Source organism: Prunus persica, chromosome G1, assembly GCF_000346465.2.
Source record: "Prunus persica cultivar Lovell chromosome G1, Prunus_persica_NCBIv2, whole genome shotgun sequence".
Classification (NCBI taxonomy): domain Eukaryota; kingdom Viridiplantae; phylum Streptophyta; class Magnoliopsida; order Rosales; family Rosaceae; genus Prunus; species Prunus persica.
This window is the reverse complement of record NC_034009.1, coordinates 8458132-8480785: the sequence shown is the minus strand read 5'-3', so window position 1 is coordinate 8480785 and position 22654 is coordinate 8458132. Positions and strand designations below refer to the sequence as shown.

At 39.4% G+C, this 22654-nt stretch overlaps 6 protein-coding genes across 7 annotated transcripts; 2 read left to right on the top strand and 4 right to left on the bottom strand.

Annotated features, from left to right (window-relative positions):
• On the bottom strand, nt 87-2242 carry LOC18789095 (pentatricopeptide repeat-containing protein At5g66520). Its single transcript, XM_007226717.2, has one exon. It carries the CDS (start codon nt 2115-2117, stop codon nt 243-245), a length of 1875 nt encoding a protein of 624 aa, XP_007226779.1. The 5' UTR covers nt 2118-2242; the 3' UTR covers nt 87-242.
• LOC18793849 (pectinesterase) lies at nt 3042-5181 on the top strand. The gene is made up of 2 exons (XM_007222544.2): nt 3042-4092; nt 4346-5181. Exons 1-2 carry the CDS (start codon nt 3084-3086, stop codon nt 5041-5043), a joined length of 1707 nt encoding a protein of 568 aa, XP_007222606.1. The 5' UTR covers nt 3042-3083; the 3' UTR covers nt 5044-5181.
• On the bottom strand, nt 6722-8228 carry LOC18789133. The gene has a single exon (XM_020554128.1). It carries the CDS (start codon nt 7803-7805, stop codon nt 7098-7100), a length of 708 nt encoding a protein of 235 aa, XP_020409717.1. The 5' UTR covers nt 7806-8228; the 3' UTR covers nt 6722-7097.
• On the bottom strand, nt 8356-11589 carry LOC18789803 (50S ribosomal protein L3-2, chloroplastic). Its single transcript, XM_007222585.2, has 5 exons — nt 11029-11589; nt 9991-10200; nt 9706-9810; nt 9211-9324; nt 8356-8827 (listed from the first exon to the last, which is right to left on the bottom strand). Exons 1-5 carry the CDS (start codon nt 11407-11409, stop codon nt 8654-8656), a joined length of 984 nt encoding a protein of 327 aa, XP_007222647.1. The 5' UTR covers nt 11410-11589; the 3' UTR covers nt 8356-8653.
• On the top strand, nt 13143-15703 carry LOC18789590 (probable GTP diphosphokinase CRSH, chloroplastic). Its single transcript, XM_020554126.1, has 4 exons — nt 13143-13600; nt 13691-14623; nt 14755-15045; nt 15304-15703. The coding sequence occupies exons 1-4, from the start codon at nt 13205-13207 to the stop codon at nt 15436-15438; spliced, it is 1755 nt and encodes a 584-aa protein (XP_020409715.1). The 5' UTR covers nt 13143-13204; the 3' UTR covers nt 15439-15703.
• LOC18789171 (CBL-interacting serine/threonine-protein kinase 1) lies at nt 17012-21787 on the bottom strand. Of its 2 annotated transcripts, none has more exons than XM_007223079.2 (12): nt 21186-21787; nt 20880-20942; nt 19259-19330; nt 19059-19166; nt 18858-18938; nt 18592-18771; nt 18259-18471; nt 18043-18156; nt 17813-17929; nt 17614-17676; nt 17366-17440; nt 17012-17288 (listed from the first exon to the last, which is right to left on the bottom strand). In XM_007223079.2, exons 1-12 carry the CDS (start codon nt 21408-21410, stop codon nt 17220-17222), a joined length of 1380 nt encoding a protein of 459 aa, XP_007223141.1. In that variant the 5' UTR covers nt 21411-21787; the 3' UTR covers nt 17012-17219. The 2 variants fall into 2 exon arrangements, with proteins under 2 accessions (XP_007223141.1, XP_020409716.1); XM_020554127.1 differs by having other exon boundaries at nt 20880-20960; nt 21186-21739.

Here is a 22654-nt window from a genome sequence, read left to right as displayed (position 1 = left end):
TTCACTCAATTCTATACAAACTGTTTTTTTAACACAGGGAAGAAATTTGAAGCATAAAATTATCGTCAAAGCAAAGACAAATCATAAACTCATGTGCTAGAAAACCACAAATTTGATCAAAATAATAACACAACCAAATGAATTTCAGTATTTGGATGAACCTATCTTGCTTACAGCATATCTTAAGTAAGATGTATTTCTTTTGTTAAGACAAAATCTCTACAGCTGACCACCACACAGCATTACCAATAATCTTTACAAGAACAGTCTCCCCTTTTAAAATGGTGAAAACGATTTCGATCCCTCACGATTATTTCCCGATCGAAAACCTTGGAGATGAGCTTGCTTGCTTGGTGGCAGTCTTTACAGACTCGCAAGTTCTTCGATATACGAAGAGTTTCCCCAGGTTTAGTCTTCAGTAGGCCAAAGGCAATTGCAAGTTTCTCACTGTGGTAGTATAGAGGATTCTCCTTTTCCTCCTCATCAAGATCATGCAACACTCCCTCTGTGTCAGGAACATAGCCTGCAGATCTTATACATTTCAGCATCTCATCAACCTTGGCATATATCTCTTTTGTCTGAGGATGAGCCCCTCCCCCTGCAATAAATTCATTGACAACACCTTCCAGTTCAATCATGGAAAATCCAGGAACCTTCTTCACTCCCCTGTCATTCATTAACCTCCTCACATTAGCAACATCTTCCCATCTGCCGGCATTGGCATATAGATTGGCTAATAACACATAGCGACCACTATTTTCTGGCTCCAGTTCAATTACTATCCTTCCTATGTGTTCTCCCAGTTCAACATTTCCATGGATCTTACAAGCTCCGAGTAGAGCACCCAATACGCCTACATCGGGGCTCATTGGCATCTCACTTATTAGCTTTCTTGCTTCCTCAAGCATCCCAGCTCTTCCAAGAAGATCAACCATGCAGCCAAAATGCTCTTTTCTGGGCTCAATACCATGGACTTCAACCATGGACTGGAAGTACCGTTGCCCCTCTTCAACTAACCCTGAATGAGCACATGCACTAAGGACATTAACGAAAGTAATGTTATCAGGAGCTACCATGTCCCTTTGCATCTTCTCAAAAAGCTCAATGGCAGCCTCTCCCTTCCCATGCATTGCTAGCCCTCCAATCATGCAATTCCATGAAGAAATCCCTTTATGGGGCAAACCATTAAAAACTTCAAAAGCCTTCTCCAAGCAACCACATTTGCAATACATGTCGATGATTGTTGTTGCAAGTTTTGAGTCCAATTCAATCCCACTTTTCTCAATATATCCATGAATCCACTTCCCTTGTTCTAGAGCACCTAAACCTGTACAAGCCGATAACATACTAGCCGCCATGAATTTATCCAATTCCACCTTTTCCACTCGCATCTTTTGGAACAAAGCAAATGCCTCATGAAAACGATCACTCTGGACATACGAGGAAATCATGGCATTCCAAGAAACAGAGTTCTTCTCAGGCATCAACTCAAAAAGTTCAAAGGCCTCATCAACAAAACCACACTGCGAGTACCCAGTAATCAATGTCGTCCAAGACACAGCATCCATCCGGAGCATCTTGTCGAAGACCCTTCTAGCTTCTTCCAAAGACTGAAACTTCACATACATGTGAATCAAATTATTCTGACAAAACCCATCAGCTCCATACCCCAGTTTCACAACATGGGCATGGACTTGTTTCCCTTCTCCAATAGCATCATCATTGCAACAAGCTCGTATAACAGAAGGGAACGTGTACTTATTGGGAGTGACAGAGTCTTGCAACATCTGTGAGTACAAAACAATGCAATTTCTCGGTAAATGGCATTGCAAGTAGCCTCTCATTACGGTGTTGTAAATGAATGCATCCGGGTGGAGCATTGTATCGAACACTTGGAGAGCATAACCCAAATCGCCATTCTTGGAGAGGGCACAGAACTTGATGACACGACCCATGGCATCGTTGTCGGCTGCGAGGCCTAGCCTGATGACTTTGGAGTGCAACTGCCTGAGCTCGGCCATGGTTGAACATGATTCGATGCCACGTAATGGTGAAATCTGGGTCTTGGGCGAGCTTAGGTGAGGTGGGGTGGCTTGAAGGACTTGGAGCGAAGTCATTTGTCTTCACTTTGGAGCGAGAGAACCTTCAAACTCACCCTATTTTTCAGCACCTTCTACTTTGTTCACCGTTGATAAGATATTGTGGGTCCCTAAAAATGTTTTGTTTTTTAAAAACATTTGCCAAAATATGTATTTGCAAATACAAAAGGTTGACTGTAAAATTTGCATGAATGAATGTGATATAATAATAATATGGTGATTTTTTTTAATATTTTTAATTATAGACTATATAGTGATAAGGATTTAAATATGAATGTGTGTGTGTGTTATAATGATCTGTCACGTCAACTTGTTATGAGATATTACTGTCATGTTAGCTTGTTAGTGTAATATATGTAATGTTTAATTTCAAGAGTAATTGGATTTTAGAACTCTAATTTAAAACATTCGAATAGGATTTGCAATTACGTGAAAATTAAAAAAAAAGAAGACAAAAATATCATCCCATCTTCTAAAAGCCTAGATATACGTAGAGAAAACACAGAGCTTTTGATTGATATCTTGGGCCACAACAGAGATTGCTTGACTTGAAGGTCAAGTAAAAAATGGATATCGTCCCTCTAAAGATAGGGTGCATGGTAGAGGGAGGGAGGGAGTAGGGAAGTGAACTCTGTTGTTGGTAGGTTTTGGTATGATCATCAAGTCCAAAAAAAGACAGAGGCAATGGTGAGCAGGAACTCATTCCGGAGAAATTGTAGGAGATGATGATCTTATATATACACAATAACTAATATAACTGTCCCTTAACCACCACCACATTATGGGAATTTTTGTCCTAAGCTTCACACCATCTACCTTGCTCTTATTCTAGACAAGGCCTTCAAAATCACCCCTAAATTTGGACAGCCCCCAATGCAATGCATGCCTTTTTGTAGCTGTATATATATATATAACATATATACATGATCTCCATGATTTAGAACTTCCATTTCTTCACCAAAATCAGATATCAGAAACTAAGTTATGGAGAAAAAAGGAAAGCTAGTAATAGGAGGAGTTTCAATTGTCCTTGTCGTTGGCGTCGTGGTTGGTCTTGTGGCTGTGGTTTGCACTAGGAAGAGTCACAAGGACCAACTTTCTACAAGTTCTAAGGCCGTTGCTGCAATTTGTGAGCCAACTGATTACAAGGAAGCATGCATCAACAGCCTTAGCAAAGTTGCGAAAAATGAAAGCGCCACGGCTAAAGACCTCATCCAAGCAGCCATTGATTCCACCATTTCAACAGTGAAGTCTGCAATAGACAATTCTGGCAACATTGCCAAATCATTTAGCAATCTCAATTCCACGGGAAAAATGGCAATGGATGATTGCAAGGACTTGTTGGAATCGGCGATTGCTGATCTTCAAGCTTCGTTTTCATACGTGGGGGACGGTGATATGCACACAATGCATGATAGAGAGGATGAGCTGAAAAATTGGTTGAGTGCTGTGATATCATTCCAACAATCATGCCTTGATGGGATTCCTCAAGAAGAGCTCCAAAAACAGATGAAAGATGGGCTTCTCAATGCCACGCAGCTGACGAGCAATGCCTTAGCAATTGCTTCCTCAATTTCTGAGATCTTACAAAGCTTCAACATCACTTTAAACAAAGATTTAAGGAATCCAAGCAGCTCCCGAAGACTTCTCGAGCACAATAATGATGAGCAAGGCCAGTACCCTAGTTGGTTTCGCGCTGCAGACAGGAGGCTATTGGCAAGTCAGAGCAACGGACAGGTTAGACCAAATGCGGTAGTGGCAAAAGATGGAAGTGGACAATACAAAACAATTGGTGCGGCTCTTGCTGCATATCCTAAGGGGCTTAAGGGAAGATATATCATATATGTGAAGGCTGGGATTTACAATGAGTACGTTACTGTTACCAAGGACCAGGTCAATGTGTTCATGTATGGAGATGGACCCCGGAAGACCATGGTCACTGGGAGTAAAAGCTGGGCTGATGGCATCACCACCCAGAACACCGCCACATTCGGTGAGTCACCTGTTAGATATTACTTCTCCAGTTAATAATACCATACCAATAATGCTACGGTCACCAAATTTGTTCACTAAATAATGCTTTATTTAAACTGACTGTGAACCTGACATATATTTACACACGCCTTATTTGCTGAACAAATTTGATGACCCTAATGCTTTACAGAAAACCAATTTACATGATATGGATGGATTGGCTGTTATAGTAACCTTGTAATAGATACACATTTTCTTCTTTATAATCACAGCCGCAATTGGAAGTGGGTTTCTAGCCAAGGCAATGGGATTTCAGAACACAGCCGGCGCCCAGAAGCATCAGGCGGTGGCACTCCGCGTCCAGTCGGAGATGTCAGCCTTCTTCAACTGTAGAATGGATGCGTACCAAGACACATTGTACGTCCAAACACATCGCCAGTTCTATCGCAACTGTGTCATTTCCGGCACAGTTGACTTCATCTTCGGTGACTCACCAACACTCATCCAGAACTGTTTGATCATAGTGAGAAAGCCTATGGACGGCCAGCAAAACACTGTGACTGCTCAGGGAAGACAGGACAAGAGGGAAACCACAGGCATTGTCATCCAGAACTGCAGGATAGTCCCCGAACAGGCTCTGTTCCCAACGAGGTTCAAGACTAAGTCATACTTAGGGAGGCCATGGAAGACATACTCAAGGGCCGTGATCATGGAATCAGAACTAGGAGACTTCATACAACCAGCAGGGTGGCTGGAATGGAGTGGCAACTTTGCACTTGATACTCTGTATTTTGCAGAGTATGGGAACCGGGGTCCGGGGGCTGTGACCAACGGAAGGGTGAGATGGAAGGGATTTCATGTGATCCGGAACAGAAATGAGGCTCTTCAATTCACTACAGGTCCTTTTCTACTGGGAGACCAGTGGTTGAGAAACACAGGCGTGCCTTACTTCACTGGTTTGAAACATTAGCTCATGAGATCCCATTTCAACCCAATTAACTACTCATCATGACACATGAAGATGAGGAGGATTAGCTGCCTCATTGATTTGAATTGAAATAAACAAGTTTAATCTGAAGATGGATGGGTGGATGGATGGATGTTTGGATGAGAGAGAGGATGGCGCTGTTGATTTGTCACCCCACCCTAGTGATAACAGATAAGGAGCCCTTTTGTCCCTGCGCATTGTTTGCATATTGCTGTATGTATCTGTACAGTTTTTCAGTACCTTTTTGCATAGCATTTTTATGTACCCAAATGCCCTTTCTCTGTATATACATTTCATCATAGTAAATACATATGCTTTGCTTACTTATCTTCTTCCCCGTGGAAGACACATCCTTGAATTTTGATCCATCGGAACTGATATAGACAAAGCACATTGTTTTTCATTTTTCTCTTCTTTCTTGTAAAAAGGAGGCCAAAATGAGAGTTAAATTTTATTTTTTCTTGGTCAGATCCAGGATTTTAGATTTTAGGGCAAAAACGTGGCGTACAAGTACAACCCTTTCAGTGAAAAATGATTGAGCCATTTTGTTTGTCAGCAAACCCATACGACATATAGTTCGACCAAAAAGAAAAACCCTAATCGGGCAAATATGAAGCCCTGCTATCTTCCAATATTTGTTTGGTCAGAAACCGGTAAAATTCATGACTTCATTGGCATCGTTTCTCCTTTTCTTCTCAAAATATTGCCATGCAGAAATGGCCTTCCTCTCTCTCTTTAATTGAAAACTTATTATATTATATATATGGTGGACGGAAACAGAGGGATGCGAATGCAGTGCACTCGTGCACATGACATATCCTTCATGTTAGGAAACTTGACATCTCAAAAATAAAAATAAAAGGAAACGCAGGGGTGGCTGGGAATGCGGCTGCGCAAAACTGAAATTAGATGACAAGATGAGCATCATGGCAGAGAGCATAGATGAGGAAGGAAACAGAGAAACCATGGAAGAGGGTATGTATAAGAAGGTTCAACTCAATTGAGTTTTGAAGATTCAGTGATGTAAAAAGGAACCTAGGTCAATTCATCATTCAATCGGCCGCAGATCAAACGACTTCCATAATATAGTCATGTGAAGTTGTCGTCATGCACACACAGAACTCTGCGCGAGAATAGGTTTTAATCGAAACCTTACGAATAAGAACCATATAGCAATTCCGACCAAAAAAAGAAAAAAAAAGAGAACCATACAGCAATGTAATTTTGAGCTTTAACCAGACAAATGGGTTTGTAACCATGAAGTTGGCACAACAGAGCATAAAATTTTAAGCTTTATGCAAGCACCTACAAAATGTCTGGAAGAGCACTGTAACAAGAGAAAATTGTGAATGAATTGGAACCATAACAGGAAACCCAAAGTCATATCACTACCTGATATGTCTTTCAGGAACTTGACTCAATAAAGCATTAGTAACTAGAGAGTTATCATTTTGCATTCAAGACAAGACGGCAAAACTTGCAAGATGCAAGGAACAAGAAATAGACTCATTTTAGGTCAGTGTGTATAATGAAACACCAACTTTGAAGTTCTGATAAACATGTCATCTTTCTAGCATCTCCTTGAATAGCACCGAAATCAGGACAAAATGCATTTGCACACAAGCAAGCAAGGCCATCACACATATTGGGTAAAGCTTCATAGCCAAGGAACCACAAAATATCTCATGCTAATTGGGAAACGAAGTTTATGCAAAGGGAGAAAACAGAGAATTACAAAATGCAATTTCTGATTATGGCAAAGAAGGACAATGTAGATACAAAGGGGCCCAGAGAATCATCAGCTTGGGAAAGTAAACATCGTCTCTGCAAAAGTTCCAAGGGCGGCCGCGTAAAAATTTATAATAATAAAAAAAACCAACAGCAACTAACAAAGAGACTCACAGATTGCCAGAAGACTGTGTAGAAGCTCAAGCTGAAGCTAAATAGCAAAAGCTGAGCATCATCAAATAATGAAAAGAAACTTAAACTACGAACCCATGAACCCATGAAGCTCAAGCTCCTTCCTTGATCTCAAATCAGTCTTCTTCCATAGGATCCGCATGACTGGTTTTCAACCCATTACTTCCCTCAGGCTCAGAAATCTTGGGCGCCACTTGAATTGGCCCAGGACCCTCCAATTTGGGCTTCGCGTTGAGGCTCTCAGGCGCCGAAACAACGCCTCCACTCTTCGAATCCTTCTCCTTTTCCTTACTGACAAGAGACGTGAGTCGTTCCAAGGCCTCTCTGGCCTTCTTTTTCGCCACGACGGCTTCCTTGACCCGGCGCTCGGCGTCAACCCTGGCGGCGACGGCAGCTTTGGTCATCAAAGCCGCTGCGATCCTGGCGGCGGCGACGAGGGCCTTGGCGGCGTCCTTGTCGATGACGACTGTCGTTTTGGCATCTTGGCCGTCGTTTTGGCGGGCGAGGTTGAAGAAGGAGAAGGTGGGCTGGGAGCAGGGAGGGCACTGGAAGCTGCGGAAGGAGGAATTGGCTGCGACGCAGGCAGAGTGAGAGATGGAAGGGCACCGGACGCACATGACCTGGTCACGTGCCGGAAGGGGGTGCTCGAAGAAGTCGAGGCAGATAGGGCAGAAGAGGCCTGGGTTGTTCTTGAGGACGCAGTTGGTGCAGAGCTTACGAAAATGTCCTCTGTGGCGGACGTAGTGCAGGAACCAACGCTCTGTGGAGCCGCAGACGCCGCAGAGTCGCTTCTCGAGGTCGGGTTGGTCTCGCTTCATTGCCATTGAACTCGCATTTGACTGTGAGATTGGAGGGTCAGGATTATTGGGTAACGGTAACACTAGGAGGAGGAGGAGGAAGAAGAAGAAGAGGGAGGTGGAATTTAGGGTTTTTTTGGGTACGAAATGGGGCGAGGAGAAGACGAGGTTCAGAGCCGAAACTTAATAGCAGCAAATTCCTTAGGAGGCTGGTCAATAAAATCATCGATTGGGTTTTGGTTTTTAAGTCTACGAGTGTTTGGCACTTGACTGTTTGCGTTTGAATGCAAATTTGGCAAAACTCCAAAAGCAAAAGCCCTTTTTCTGCTTTTGCATTTTTTCTTCTTCTTCTTTTTAAATGCTTTTAATCCCATCCTGCACACAAATACCAGAAAGAACAGAACTAAAAATCCATAGCATGACAAATTGATTCCATTTTCTTCTTTTTTGAACCTTTTCTTCTGTATCTTGCAACAATTCATTTGAGTTTAGAAGCCTCTTCTATTGGAAAAGTATCAATGCTTTTCAACTGGTTCAAAGCACAGCCATGCTAAGAGTCAATTTCATGCCAGCCACATTTATTTCAAAACATGGTTCCAACCGAAAAAAAAAAAAAAACCATTGTCGGTCAGTATTCAATTCTGAGGTTGAAATGAACTAAATTATATAAATATTACAACCTCTGCGCTTGCATTCCTCTAACAAAAATCAACTTTAAAGAAAAAACAAAACATATTCAACACCCTCAGACAGGTCTTTATAACCCTAAAGCCAGCATGCTCTTTGCATCATCAAAGAGGACGTGACCGCAGTGTAGTCAATTAGGCTGAATGAAACATCCTAGTTCCTCACGGGATTTCAGATTACGCTCCTGCTTAATCTGCCACCATGAATGGATCTACCTCTCCAAGATCAGCAACCAGTGTTTCTAACTTGGTTGCATCCTCGTCCTCCGGAGCAAAGTAAGTCGGAAATGGTAGCAATGAAATATCAGGTTTCTTGTAGAAAGCATCTCTTATGAACACAAAGTTCCCTTCAGCACCTGGGACCTGGGAGAATAGACAACATCCAAATGAGTAACACAAAACCAGGATTAACAATACAACATACTGACTTCTGAAGAGGATTAAGACCAATCATCGTATGGCCTTTAAACTGTGCAGTTGTGAATGTGTATCAGCAATTTCATTAAACCAACCAAAATCCTCTACCCGGCACAAAACCCTTCATTATACATTCTTTTCCCCTGAACGTTATAAACACTTATGAAGATCATTAAGCTCATGAAACTACTGTTGAATAAGATTCAAAATGCATTCACTTAGGGTCATCAGTGTGCAGGTAATTGAAGAGGACCGTGGATAACCTCCTCCTTTTCCATCCAATTTTGAGCACTTAATTCAGAAAAGTAAAGTTTGTGAGGAAATCTTACTTGGCCTCTCACCCACATCAAATTCCTTGCAGGATCAATTTTGTAGACCCATACATTTTTTACCGTCCTCTGTTTCCCACCCATGCGCCCAGCCATCTTCCTGCCTTTAAATACCTGTTCATACAAACATATGATTGTCACAATTACAATTTATAACCTAATGGAACTAGAATGCATCCGGAAATATTCAGAAATTTTGATTCTTGAAACATAATTATAGCAAACCAATGAAGAAATTTACAGAAAACATTTATTGAACTTTCCAGACCACACAAATGCGATAGTGTTTACTCATATGGGGGGAAAAGATAAACAGGTTAAACACAATAGTATGTAGAAAGTCAATGCAATGTAGCATGTCCGAGAACAAACAAGTGAGCAACAGATTATTTGACAAAATTAAGCTATCTCATTTGAAGCAAAAAGATTTGGTTATACTGATTTTCCAAAAGAGTTCATGGGAATAGTTTAAGGAGATTTGGATCCCATACAAACCTTTCCAGGAGCATCCCTCTGACCTGTAGAACCAATACTTCGGTGTGACAAAGATGCACCATGAGATGCTGGCATTCCTTTAAAACCATGCCGTTTCATCCCGCCCTGAACACAGAAAATAAAAATGATACATAATATTTCATCATCTAAAGAATGTATTACTTTTTATCACTGCAGTAGATTCATTGATTGGATCCTTAATACAAGGATTTTATTTTTTTTCCTTCAAAAAATACATACAACCACAGGATAGACCAAAAAATGAGGATTAGGAATTTAGTTCACCTGGAAACCTTTCCCTCTCGTGATTCCTGTGACATCAACATATTGGCCTGGAACAAAATGGCGAACACCAATTGACATACCGACAGGGAGAAGCGCATCCTTTGTCACAGGAAACTCCCTCAGTTTCCTCTTAAGTGGAACACCTTGAGCTCTGAAATGACCGACCTCAGACTTTGTCAAATGTTTTGCTTTCTTCTGTCCGCAACCAATCTAACTAGCACCACAACAGAATACCATCCTATAATTAACCCGTGCCCTTGAATTTTTTTGAAAATATAAATTTGCCCTCTGTTTAATTACCAAGAAAAATCAATATGATCAATGTTGGCAAAACAAAAGAAAAAGAAAAAACAGATGCAAGAACCAAAGGAAAACACTTCCAACAAAAGCACTTGGAATTTCAATTTTAAATTTGTTGTGATTCTATCAAAAACACTTTCAACTAAAGCACTTCTAAGCAAAAGTGGTTCCTACACTATCACTGCCAAATTGGCCTGTCATATAATTAACAAAACAGAAGGAAAACAAATCACAAATTATGCGCCCTCGGTGACAACGAATTTTGAAATTTATGAGCACCCCATTCATAGAAACCCCTTTTACTGTAACAAAACTAACAAGACCTTTCATATATGCCCAGCAAGGGATGCGTATAGCTTCAAATTGTAAAGCACAACTGAAGCCACCAAATAATAAACTCCAGATGATCTGACTAATGATAAATTGCCAAGTAGTCTGGTCTCCAGACTGGCTTTTTGCAGATTTAAAACCGCTAAAATGGAGCAAATATTGCTTTAGTTGAATAACAAAATCATAAAGTCGGTGTGTGCCCAAATGTTAAGTTGTATCCGCTCCAAAGGACTGAACGCATATCGTCTCTCCAAACTCTGAAAAATCTAAACTTCGGAAATTTCATAACCTATAAAGCTACAGGGATATTATAAATCAACCCACGAATACAAAAATAGTTTAACAAAACAGTAATCAATCAAAATGAATTCGTCACAAACAGAGCAAAATGAAGAGAAAAAAGGTTACCTGTAGAGCAGGGAAGCCCTCTTTCTCGGGGGTCTTGACCTGAGAGACGATATTATCATCGACCCAAAGCACAGTGATGGGAACCCTAGCACCCCATTTGTCCCAGCGCGCAGTCATCCCACACTTGACGGCTATGAGACCAGTCCTCTTTGAGCTTGGGCTCATCGCCCCAGGCTTGGCTTCGATGACGCGGCTCCGCTCCTCGGCGACCTCAGACGCATCAACCAAGGCCTCGGAGTTGAACCATCTGAAGAAATGGTACTGAGTTTGCGTAAACGACGTCGTAGCATTAGCATTAGCAGCAGCAGCAGAAGAGGTGGTGGTGGGGTTGAGGGAGAGAAGGCGAAGCCGAGAAAGGAGGCCTCTTGATAAGGCCGACATGGCCGCAGTGAATCTCAAAAGTCTTATTGGATTGATGGGTTTGATGGCATGGCTGATTGGCTGTGAAACCCCAAAAGAGGTTGCAGAGTTTTCGAATGGGGGCTTGGCGTAGGGTTTAGGACTTGAGGGAGAGAGACGGGGTATAAGTTTCACTGCATTCGAGTCCACTGTGTTCCAGCAAAGGTATCTTGACACGTGTATCACATCAGTTTAAGGGACGACGTTGTTCTTGTCCAATTACTTAAAGGCAAAATGTATTTTTCACTCCTATAGTTCACATGTTTTATTACTTTGGTCCCGTAGTTTTAAATCTCTCGTAATTCAAAGATATTTTATAAATTCTATCAAATTCATTAATTAATTTTGTCCAAAATATTTCTCCACATCAATGACACGTACTTAAAGCTCGTTTGAGAATGCTTCTGTAGAAAAAATCTCTATTCATAAGTGCTTATAAAAGTGTTTTTATTAGAAAAACGTCAAAAAATTTATTGAAAATCCAAGTGCTTATATTGAAGAAACATATGCCAAGTGTTTATTTAAAAAACCTTTTTATGGGCCAAAATTATTTATAAATATTTCTGCCAAACGCTATCAAAAAATTTTTTGGTTGTCATAAAGCTTTTAACCATTCTAAAAGCATTCTCAAACAGACCCTTACTCCATCATAAAATTGAACAGAAATTTAAATGTGTTCTTGATTTCAACTATAGGGATCCAATTGAGAGAATTTGAATCACATGGATAAAAGTGAAACAATTAATAAACTATCAGGAGCAATAGTGACTTTTTACTAGGGGTGGGCATCAATCCGGCCGATCCGGTCAATCCGGCCGAACCGATTATATTGGATTGGTTTGGTTTGGTTTTGACCAAAGAAAAAGTCAACATTTTGAAAAACCGAACCGAACCGGTTTGGTTTGGTTCAGCTGTGGTTTGAGAGTTTTAAAAACTGTCATAAACCGAACCGGACCGATTATAAATTAATTTATTATTTATTTAATTTAGTTTACATGTGGCAAGGTTTGTGTGCGTTTTGTGAGTCCGCGTATCTGAATGTTGGTGCACGTTTTGATCTTCTAATTTGCATATCCCAGTTATTTGTGTGTGCTTGTATTTCCCTCTCTTTCTATCTCTACTATGTGTGTTTGCTCTTTGTGTTGTGTGGCTCTTCTTACTCTATCTATCTTAATTAATGGGTCCATTTCATAATTTTATACGCATTCAAACTCCACCTCTGTGATAAAAGTATTTACCTCTCTGTGATAAAAGCTTTTCATTTGTTTGTATTGTGATGAATGCAATGAGTAAATTTAATGCAAATTTTGTATATGTTTGTTTTGATGAAAATTGTGAACTTAGATGCATGCTAGACATTGGACAACCTTTGAATAAATGGAATGATGTTGTATTAGCCTTTGATGGAATGGAATGGAATGATATAATGGCAAAATGTTAGCATTATAATGTAAGAGCAGGTTGAAAAATGCATGGTTTTGTGTTAGGCACAAACCGGCCGAACCAATCCGAACCAAACCGATTACAAGTGGTTTGGATTGGTTCGGTTTTCATTATGATTTTAGGCTAATCCGAACCAAACCGGACCGTTATTTTCTTATTGGTTCAGCTGTGGTTTGAGAGTAAAATCGAACCAATCCGGACCGTGCCCACCCCTACTTTTTACAAGTTTAAAAGAGGATAAAGTTGATAAAATTACAAGCATATCCTTATATTGTCCTCCTCACTGTCTGTCTACTCTTTACCTCTCCACCACGAACAAAGCAGAGACATAAGCATGGAGCTTCCATCTATGGAGCTTTACTATCCACGTCATCATCATCGTCTTCTTCATCAGGAGCCAATACCCAAAACCCATGACCGTACTATACGGATAGTCCCGGGTACTGTGACCGTGCAGAGATGTTGTACTCAGCGAATTCGAAGACTGGGTTTATTGAAAACTCGGTCGTTTCTGCTGGAACAGACAGGAGGGAAGATGGTGGTTGAGCTGGTGGGGGCATTCAACGAGCTCACAGAGAGGATGGGGATGCTCTCCAGCAGTGGGTCCCAGTTACTCTTCAAGGCTCTCAAGCTCTCCATTCCTCTGCTTCACGCTTTGCCTCTAACCCCAGATGGTCGTTCCTCGCTCTCCAGGGCCTTGTCTACTTCCCTCCTTCTCGCAGATCTTCAGGTATGGACTTTTTTTTTCAATATCTGGACCTTCAGTTATGTAATTTTGATGATACCATTAATGGGTTTTCAGTGAATTTGATTGTTGTAGATGGATGCAGAAGTTATCTCAGCTGGGATACTCAGACCAGTTGTGGAGGCTGGTGCAATTTCGATTCTTGATGTTAGAAACCAGATTGGTACTGGCACTGCCCATTTATTGCATGAAAGCTTGCGGGTCCTGAAGGTCCCTTCTAAAGTTGATGTCTTGGATGATGGCAGTGCTGCTGCGCTGAGAAAGTTCTGCTTGACGTACTATGATATGAGGGCTGTGATTTTAGATTTGGTCCTCAGGCTTGACATGATGAGACATCTTGGTTACCTCCCAAGGTATCAGCAACAATCGATTTCTCTAGAGGTTATGAAGATTCACGCACCTTTAGCTCACGCTGTTGGGACCAACTGGCTGTCACTGGAGCTGGAGGATCTCTCGTTTCAGTACTTGTTTCCCCATTCCTACCTTTATGTTGATTCATGGTTGAAAAGTCATGAGAGTGGAAGTAAGCCTCTGGTTGATGTATACAAGGAACAGCTCTTGCAGTCTTTGAGAGTTGATCCTTTGTTGGCAGGCATGGTTGTTGATGTTTCAGTTGATGGTCGGTATAAGAGTCGGTTTAGCACCATGAAGAAGCTGTTGAAAGATGGTAGGAAGCCAGAGCAAGTACATGATGTGTTAGGATTGAGAGTCATTTTGGAGCCTAGGAGTGGCAAAGATATGGCAGAAGTAGGGGAAAGCGCCTGTTACAGGACGCGTGAAGTTGTTCGATCTTTGTGGAAGGAAATGCCTCATAGGACAAAAGATTACATTGCCAGGCCCAAGACAAATGGGTACAGGAGTTTACATATGGCTGTTGATGTTAGTGACTGTGGCAAGAGTAGACCATTGATGGAAATACAAATAAGGACTAAGGAGATGGACATGTTGGCAGATGCTGGAACGGCATCCCACTCATTGTACAAGAGTGGTCTTACAGACCCAGAAGAGGTTGTTTGATATATGCCCTTTATGAATGCTAATTTTGAATGGTTTTCCTGCGCATTAAGCTTGTAAATGTACTTGAAATGGTTTATATTCGCCTGTTATGTGACTTACAATCACTTGTTGATGATGATCAGGCAAAGCGACTCAAGGCCATAATGATGGCTGCAGCTGAATTTGCGGCATTGCGTCTTCAAGATATTCCATCCACAAATCATGAAGGTATTGAGATGGAGCAGAGTCAGAGCGATCGAGTATTCCGCCTTCTTGACAAGAATGGAGATGGTAGGATCAATATTGAGGAACTTATGGAGGTGATGGAAGAGCTTGGTGCCCCAGGGGAAGATGCTCGTGAGATGATGCAGCTCCTTGATGCAAATAGTGATGGTTCACTTAGCTCAGATGAATTTGATTTCTTTCAGAGACAGGTAAAGATTGCTGTATTTCACATTCAAAGTAGTTATCCACGAAAACTTGTACTAAAAGGACTCTCAGATTGATGCGCCACTTCTTTGAAATTTTTTGGTGGACCATTATTTTGTACTTTATTTCATGTTTATGGAACCCTTTATCTACATTAATTATCTGCACTACAATTAGCTTCTTGCCATTCACATTACTTGTTAAAGACATTGATTCCTGTAGGCAGTTGCATTTGAATGATTTTTTTCTTCCTATATATGCAGGTTGAATTTATGCGTAATTTCGAGGACAAAGATGAGCTGTACAAGACCGTATTGAATGAGAAACTTCAAATTGCCAACAGTAGCAGCTTGATCCAGGTGTCTGGTGAAGATCTTAGCAGCAGGCTTGGAAATTAGATCTGCTTGCATCTGGTTAAAGAGATATCTGTAGTTACTCTCATTCACCATGTAAATAGAAATATTTGAACTGTATATACCAAATTTCTCTTGGAATGATGTAAGTTATTATTGTTCAGGGGTCTAATGTTGTAGAACCTGTTGGTTCCTAAAGAAAGAATAGCCATATATAGTATCCTAGATGTGATGTATATGTAATTAGCTATCCAACATGCCATTCTCTCTCGTGATTATAATAAAGAATGTATAGCATCCTTACTAGCTATTGTCTTTGTGTTTCAGTAGAGAAATTGATTAGATGGTCCGTGAGTGATGGAGTCAAATATGGTGGTTGTGAAACTAGTCGAAAGTGGTGGAAATAGCAGCAAACTTCATGTTTACGTTTTCGGAAATTTTGAATTTGTGTTGATACTTTTCTCCAGGCCCTACTATTATTAGCAGAGCCACCCGAAAATGAGTGAAAACTCTGGTCAAGCTGCTCAAGAGGTCTCCTCCGTGGAGATGGAGTTTGACGACCTATGTCGTGAGCAAGATGTGCAAGAAGCAATAAAAAAACTGGCTGATCGGCTGAACAAGTTCCAGGTAAATGTATACTAGATCATGTCTTTTGAAAATTTGTTCTTTGAAGAGATTAGACAACTCTAATGGGGCCTAAAGATTCACACTTTCCTGAATTGAGCTTACCAAACACAGGACCCTTCATTACTCTGCAAGATCTCAAGCTCTCCATTCCGTTACTCAGCACCTTGCCTCTAACTCGAGATGATGCAGCGATGGTTCTCTTAGCTCAGATGAATTTGATTTGTTCCAGAAACAGGTAAAGATATCTCTCATAATGGAAGTACTTAACCACAAAAATTATATAAAAAGTATTCACTTTGCTTTTTTTTTTTTTTTTTTTTTTTGTGGATCACCTTGTCTACATTTATTATTTGAACTAATGTTAGCTTTTTCCCATGCGCACTACTTGTCAAAGACATCGATTTTCTGATAGGTAATTTTGTCTGAATGATCTCATTTGTCTTCCTATCTCTGGCAGGTTGAATTTATGCTCAATTTTAAGCACAGAGATGAGCAGTACAAGACCGTGTTGACCGAGAAACTTCAACGTGCAGACAACAGAAGCTTGATACATGGTGGAGATCTTGACAGCAGCCTTGCAAATTAGATTTGCTTGCATCTGGTTGAAGGGTTATTCGTAGTTACTCACGTTCACCATGTAAATAGATCAATTCCATTGTATATGCTAAAATACTTATGTAGGTTATCATTGTCAAGAGGTACTAATGTTTTAGAACCTGTTGTTGATCCAAAAACAATAGCCAGACGTCTACAATGTGTGAGGTGTGATGAATGTGTTCAAACCTCATAAACAATAGTTGTAGAGTCAGAAAATAATAATGATTGCTTAGAAAATTTGTGTTAGCTTTTAAGTTTTTTCCTTACAAATACGAAATAACTGGGACTATTTATCTAGTGGTTTTTGTCTTTCTAATGTTGGAAGATGTTCTAAGTTCGAATCTCCCGTTCCCCGTAGATGAAAAAATAAAGTATCAATTGATTCAGGAGACGATAAACACAAATGGTCCTGGTGACTTCTTCACAAGGATATCTTCTTGCAATCAAAATATGTTTCACATTTACTCGAGTCTTACATACTAACACTAACATACATCCAAAACTGAAAATTTACATAAATCGTAATATAGGATTTCTATACTATCTACATCTCTCCAAGGCTTTAAATACCCTGTTGTTTGACTTTGCAAAGAACATGGTTTTCACACTTGGCTAGTCAACAACCCTTGGCTTGCGGGAACACCTAAATCATGTGATAGCTTTTCACACAACTGCACATAGCAAAAGAAATTGATTTTAATTCCTGAAATAAGAGAGAGAAGGGGGCACCATTCAGAAGAATATATACCTTTCTATATGCAGAAGCATCACCATATGACTTTCTTATTTCAACAACAAATAAAGATGGGCTTATCTCAAACACCTGATGCAATTATGGAGACAACTATCAGTTAAAATTCAAGTCATAAAATTGTCAGAGAGGAAGGATTAAACATTGAAAGAAAAATTTTATGTGGTTAGAAATTAATTAAAATGCATGCCAGGCACAAATGTTTTGTCAGGAAGAAAACCCTCCAAGAGTTTGAAATGACATACCTCTGCTGCAACTGATAGACTACCCATACTTCTCTCCCCTTTGTGCTCTTGCATCACTTTTAACTGAAATGTTGGGCATAAACGAAACCATATTTCAGTCGATATTGCATTGACGAAGGAAACGTAAATTATACCAGTTATCATTGCAACTTTAATATTTCTGGACGTGAGTAGAAAATGAGGATATAAAGCTACTAACCCTTCCATTTTTCTTCTGGACACAATATCCCATCTCTAGTACAATTTCTTCAATCTTTTCAAGCAAATCTTTTTCAGAGTGGTTGGATGTAAATCTGATCTTCCTCTCAGACACATCCTAAATTAACCCACAATCAGAAAGAGCTTTCAACTTCAGTAATAGATAATGAAATACTCAATGCCAAACAAAGAAGACAAAAATCGTTTTACAAAGTAAGCTTTTACCCTAACCTCTTTCTCAAAGAAGCCGGAGAGGTCTAGACACGAGGACATTCCAATCAACTGAAAGGCATTTATATGGGTGTGCGAGTGCCGGGCGTCTGGACTCCTCTCCCCCTCAGATGGCTATACCAAAAGGTAAAAGAAACGGTTCTCAGTTAGCATAGAAGAAATTGAAAGATGTACCAAAAAAAAGGTAGGGAATGGACATGAATTGCATATTCATACCACTTCATTTATTGAGAAAGCTTCATCATCAACGTTTATATCTTCTTCTTCATCATCAGGATTCGCAGGAGAGTAATCCTGCTTGAACCATTCATCTGACTTGATGCCTGTCATTGTTATTCTGGAAACAGGGTTGGGATCAAGAATCTTTTTTATCAAGTTCTTTGCACCAGGTGATAGCCATGTGGGTATCTGAACTTCCCCCTTCAAGATCTGAAATCCCTCTAAAAATGTTAGCATCAAAGTGAAGGAAATGCAAATAATAATAAAAATTCTTCATTCCTAAAGCCATATAACAAACACAAGAAAATCAAAGAGAGTTGTTGTCAATACCTTTTGATAGAGAACTGCAAGATTTCTATCATCGAAAGGGAGAAATCCTGTAAGAATGACATATAAGATGACACCACATGACCATATATCAGAGGTGGCACCATCATACCCTTTATTAGCAAGAATCTCAGGAGCAACATAGTTGGGGCTTCCACAGGTTGTATGAAGCAACCCATCTTCCTGATATATCAGACAGAATTAAAGGGTTAAGTTATTAGACACCAAACTTACCACTTTAAAAAGTTTGGTTTGGAAGAGTAATGTACCCTAAAATGCTGGGGCAAAGCACTGAGGCCAAAGTCTGATATTTTTATGTTCCCCTTGGCATCAACAAGAACATTTTCCAACTGCAACCAAAAACATACAAAACTTGTCATGCAAGAAAGAGTGAGCAAATTGAAAACCATCTGCAGCTTTTTCCTGAGTCCTTAGTTTCACTAAGTTTTTCTTAAAAAGAAAGGAAGTACCTTCAGGTCCCGATGGAAAACGCCTTTGTTGTGGCAGTAGCTCACACCATCAATCAACTGTTGGAAGAGCTTCCTGCCTTCGGCTTCTGCAAGTTTTCCCTTGTGTGCCTGAAACACAGAGTAACTTATTAGTATCATCAACTATTCAACTTCCTGCCTTGTGATACAAAAAGCTGTGCATTAGAGTAAGAGCTCCTTACAATTTTGTCAAACAATTCTCCTCCAGTAACATATTCTAGGACCATGTAAATCTTGGTTTTGCTTGCCACAACCTGCAAGATAAACATAATCAGCAGGATTAATACAAAGCATTGTTGGCCATGGCATTGAAAGTCCTAATACCAATGATGAGAACACAGAGAGAAAAAAATCTAGTTTACAGTTTACAGCATTATAAATAGATCAAAGATCGAACTGATGACAGCGCTAATTATGCTAATGGTTGGGATGTGATTTATTTATTTATTTATTTTTTATCAATGACACCCTTAATATTATTTACAAGCTACTGTTTTGTTGAATACCAAACAAACTTGATGACATTTGTTGACCAAGGGGACACATCGAATTGAGTTCAAATGCATTTACTTAATCAAATCAAAATGTGTTCCATCCACCTTTGTAGAAAGGCAAACCAAGACCAGTTCTCTGCATCAACAAAACCCATATTCTAAAACTCCACATATATAATTCATAGTCGTCATCACCATCCTTATCCAAAATTATCATTTTCCATTCTTCTTTCTTATTAAAACTTTTTTTTTTTTTTTCTAAATATATTATATATTTCTGTCTATATGACTAATTCATCCTATGATTCTATTTAAGGAAACCCTAATGGATGCTAAAATTAATTAAGGTGATTAATGAATATACCACACGCAACTTGAAGCAATCATTTTCATTTTAAGGGACAATTGACAAGGCATGGCCCTCCCTTGGTGACCACAATTAAGACCATATTAATGATCTTAGTCTTATCCACCAAAATGGTTTCATGGGTGGGCCCATTCTGAAAATATGCTTGTTGAAGTGAGGTCAGGTCACTCAGTCCATGCAAACTGCAGCAGAGAGAGGTATATATACCATTACTATATACACGTGGCTAGGTTGGGCTGGTTGATGGATCCCCTTAACAGAATCATATACACAAGAAAATATCTCAATAACCAACAAATTTTTTTTTTTTCTTTCTTTTTTTCCAGGACCAACCAATTTTTTTTTATGAGGGTAAAAGTATATTAGGGTGATTGATCAAATCATCCCGGGTGGAGACCTCGTGAACAAAGCAATCCGTGCAAACAGCGGCATGAACAAATGAAACAAAGTTAAGATATTTCTCATTGCAATATAAATGTAAAGATCGCGTTTGAATAGTGTGATTTGGATTTAATATATCATAAATATTGTGTTCGAATGTGTGGTTCAGATTCAACAGATCACGTAGAATAGAACGGTAAACGAAAATCTAGAAAGTGTTTTTGTTATATGCTACCTTTATTTGAGGAAACGATAAGCAAAATGGGGTTATTATGTGTCATGTGACGCGTTATTGAAGTGATTAGCCAAGTAAAAATTAGAAAAGTTACCACAGTAAAAAACAACTGTGCTTGCTAGCACCAATCCCAAAACAAAACAAAACAAAAACAAACAAAAAAAAAACACAGCTAAATGGGGTTGTTGTCATTATTAGACATTAGTGGGAAGAGATTATGGTAATTATAGTGATAATTAGGGGTCATGATTCATGGATTAGACAGTAATGGACAAACAAAAACTCTGTTAATAACAGAGCTCTGGAAGCAGAGAAGCAATGCATACCTCGTGTAATCTGACAACGTTGGGATGTTTCAGGAGCTTCAAAGTGCCAATCTCCCTCTTTATCTGCAATTTTTTTTTCTTCTAAAATTGTGTTATTGTGTTGTTCAAAACAAAACAAAACGTCCAAAACTCAGATAATTTTAAAAAATTCATGAATGTCAATTTCAGTTTCGATTGAACACTGCCCAGAACACCCATTAATGAAAGATTAAAACTTTGAGGAAAAAATTGAACAATAATGAATGTTTGAAAGAGAAAAACAGAACCCATCAATGAAAGATTGAAACTTTGAGCAAAAAGACTGACCTGGTCTGTGATCTTGAGATCAATGATTCTGGTTTTCTCGAGGATCTTAACAGCAAAGGGTTGTCCAGAGTCGACGTTCTTAGCAAATTTAACTTTGCCGAAATTGCCCTCGCCAAGAGTCCTTCCAAGCTCGTATTTTCCGAGTCGCATTCCCTTGTTACTGCAATTAGTCGCGTTCTTCTTCTTGTCCACCTCCTCCTCTGCACCTTTTCTTACGATCACCATGTAATGACACGTTTGCTCTGGTTTCCGTGAAGGAAGAAGAAGAAGACCACTTGCTGCTGCTTCTTAATTTTCTGTTTTTATATATAGAAATGATGGGCTCTTGGATTGAAACGTTTGAATTGAGAAAGTATCAACGATTCGAAACGTAACGCAAATGCTATAAAAACTATAACAAAAACAAAAAGTCCAAGTCCAACTGGGTGAAACAGAGACGCACTTGGGAATTTGGAATCAAATAAATGAGCTCCCTTTTATTTCTAGGCCACGCCTTCTCTCTCTTTCTTGAAACCTCTCTCTCTCTCTCTCTCTCTCTCTCTCTCTCTCTCTATATATATATATATATATGCAAAGATAATGAGTTAAAAACCCACCTTGTGTTTCTAATTATTGAATCAATCCATTCAACTCCACTTAATGTATATACTAATAACACATGTGCATACATGTATAGGAGAAGACAGAAGAGGGTTGGGTGGGTTGAACTGTAATTAGGGTTGACCGTGGTTAAAACAAGTTGTTTACATCCCCATAAAAACAAAGCTTGACTCTCACTGGGAATTCCACGATTTTTTCGATAATCGGCTTTATCTTTTAAAAAGTAAACTTCCTTTTCATCTACGATTCGGATTTCTTAACACATGTTATGTTTTAGTTCGAATCTAAATTTATCTCGTTACCCCAACTTTGTTGTGTTGTTATTATTTAATTAAGATCAAATTAATCCTAGTATATATATATATATATACATAATACATCATAGTCAAAACATAAATCAGTATAGATTACTCAAATTTTAGGTTATAATATTTGAATAAAATATAAACATCCTAGGTGTTTGGATTACCACTGATGTATGCGTGTATGGATAAGGGGGACGTGACGGCCATAATTCTATTACCTTTTCAGCCTCCCTTGCTATTATTAGCCACATTTTTTTGGTTTCTCAATTTCCATCGGGAGGGGGGTCCATTTTCTCATACCATCTTTCTCACCCAGAAAAGCCTCCCATGCATTCTGAAGCCACCACGGGCCTCTAAGCTTTAATTTTATACCACAATTTAAACTATATATTACGAGAAAAAGTATTACAACTAAGCATTTTTATTAAAGTAAATATGTGTTAGGTGTGTAGTTGCTTCACGACAATCATGTGAACATGGACCCTCTACTTTTTTGTTTTTTTGTTTTTATCTGACACATTATTGTGATGTTTTTATTTTTCATTTATGAATATATGAACTTAA

What these genes read in the sequence shown, in the direction of transcription:
- LOC18789095 (XM_007226717.2), bottom strand. Translation starts at nt 2,117, where the DNA reads ATGACTTCGCTCCAAGTCCTTCAAGCCACCCCACCTCACCTAAGCTCG.
- LOC18793849 (XM_007222544.2), top strand. Translation starts at nt 3,084, where the DNA reads ATGGAGAAAAAAGGAAAGCTAGTAATAGGAGGAGTTTCAATTGTCCTT. An exon ending in CCAGAACACCGCCACATTCG is followed by an intron (nt 4,093 to 4,345) that starts GTGAGTCACCTG and finishes TTATAATCACAG; the next exon opens with CCGCAATTGGAAGTGGGTTT.
- LOC18789133 (XM_020554128.1), bottom strand. Translation starts at nt 7,805, where the DNA reads ATGGCAATGAAGCGAGACCAACCCGACCTCGAGAAGCGACTCTGCGGC.
- LOC18789803 (XM_007222585.2), bottom strand. Translation starts at nt 11,409, where the DNA reads ATGTCGGCCTTATCAAGAGGCCTCCTTTCTCGGCTTCGCCTTCTCTCC. An exon ending in AGAGGGATGCTCCTGGAAAG is followed by an intron (nt 9,325 to 9,705) that starts GTTTGTATGGGA and finishes TTGTATGAACAG; the next exon opens with GTATTTAAAGGCAGGAAGAT. An exon ending in TGATGTGGGTGAGAGGCCAA is followed by an intron (nt 8,828 to 9,210) that starts GTAAGATTTCCT and finishes CTATTCTCCCAG; the next exon opens with GTCCCAGGTGCTGAAGGGAA.
- LOC18789590 (XM_020554126.1), top strand. Translation starts at nt 13,205, where the DNA reads ATGGAGCTTCCATCTATGGAGCTTTACTATCCACGTCATCATCATCGT. An exon ending in TCCTTCTCGCAGATCTTCAG is followed by an intron (nt 13,601 to 13,690) that starts GTATGGACTTTT and finishes TGATTGTTGTAG; the next exon opens with ATGGATGCAGAAGTTATCTC. An exon ending in TTGATTTCTTTCAGAGACAG is followed by an intron (nt 15,046 to 15,303) that starts GTAAAGATTGCT and finishes CTATATATGCAG; the next exon opens with GTTGAATTTATGCGTAATTT.
- LOC18789171 (XM_020554127.1), bottom strand. Translation starts at nt 21,410, where the DNA reads ATGGTGATCGTAAGAAAAGGTGCAGAGGAGGAGGTGGACAAGAAGAAG. An exon ending in CTTTCTCAATAAATGAAGTG is followed by an intron (nt 18,157 to 18,258) that starts GTATGAATATGC and finishes CTTTTGGTATAG; the next exon opens with CCATCTGAGGGGGAGAGGAG. An exon ending in GTCTATCAGTTGCAGCAGAG is followed by an intron (nt 17,441 to 17,613) that starts GTATGTCATTTC and finishes TAATTGCATCAG; the next exon opens with GTGTTTGAGATAAGCCCATC.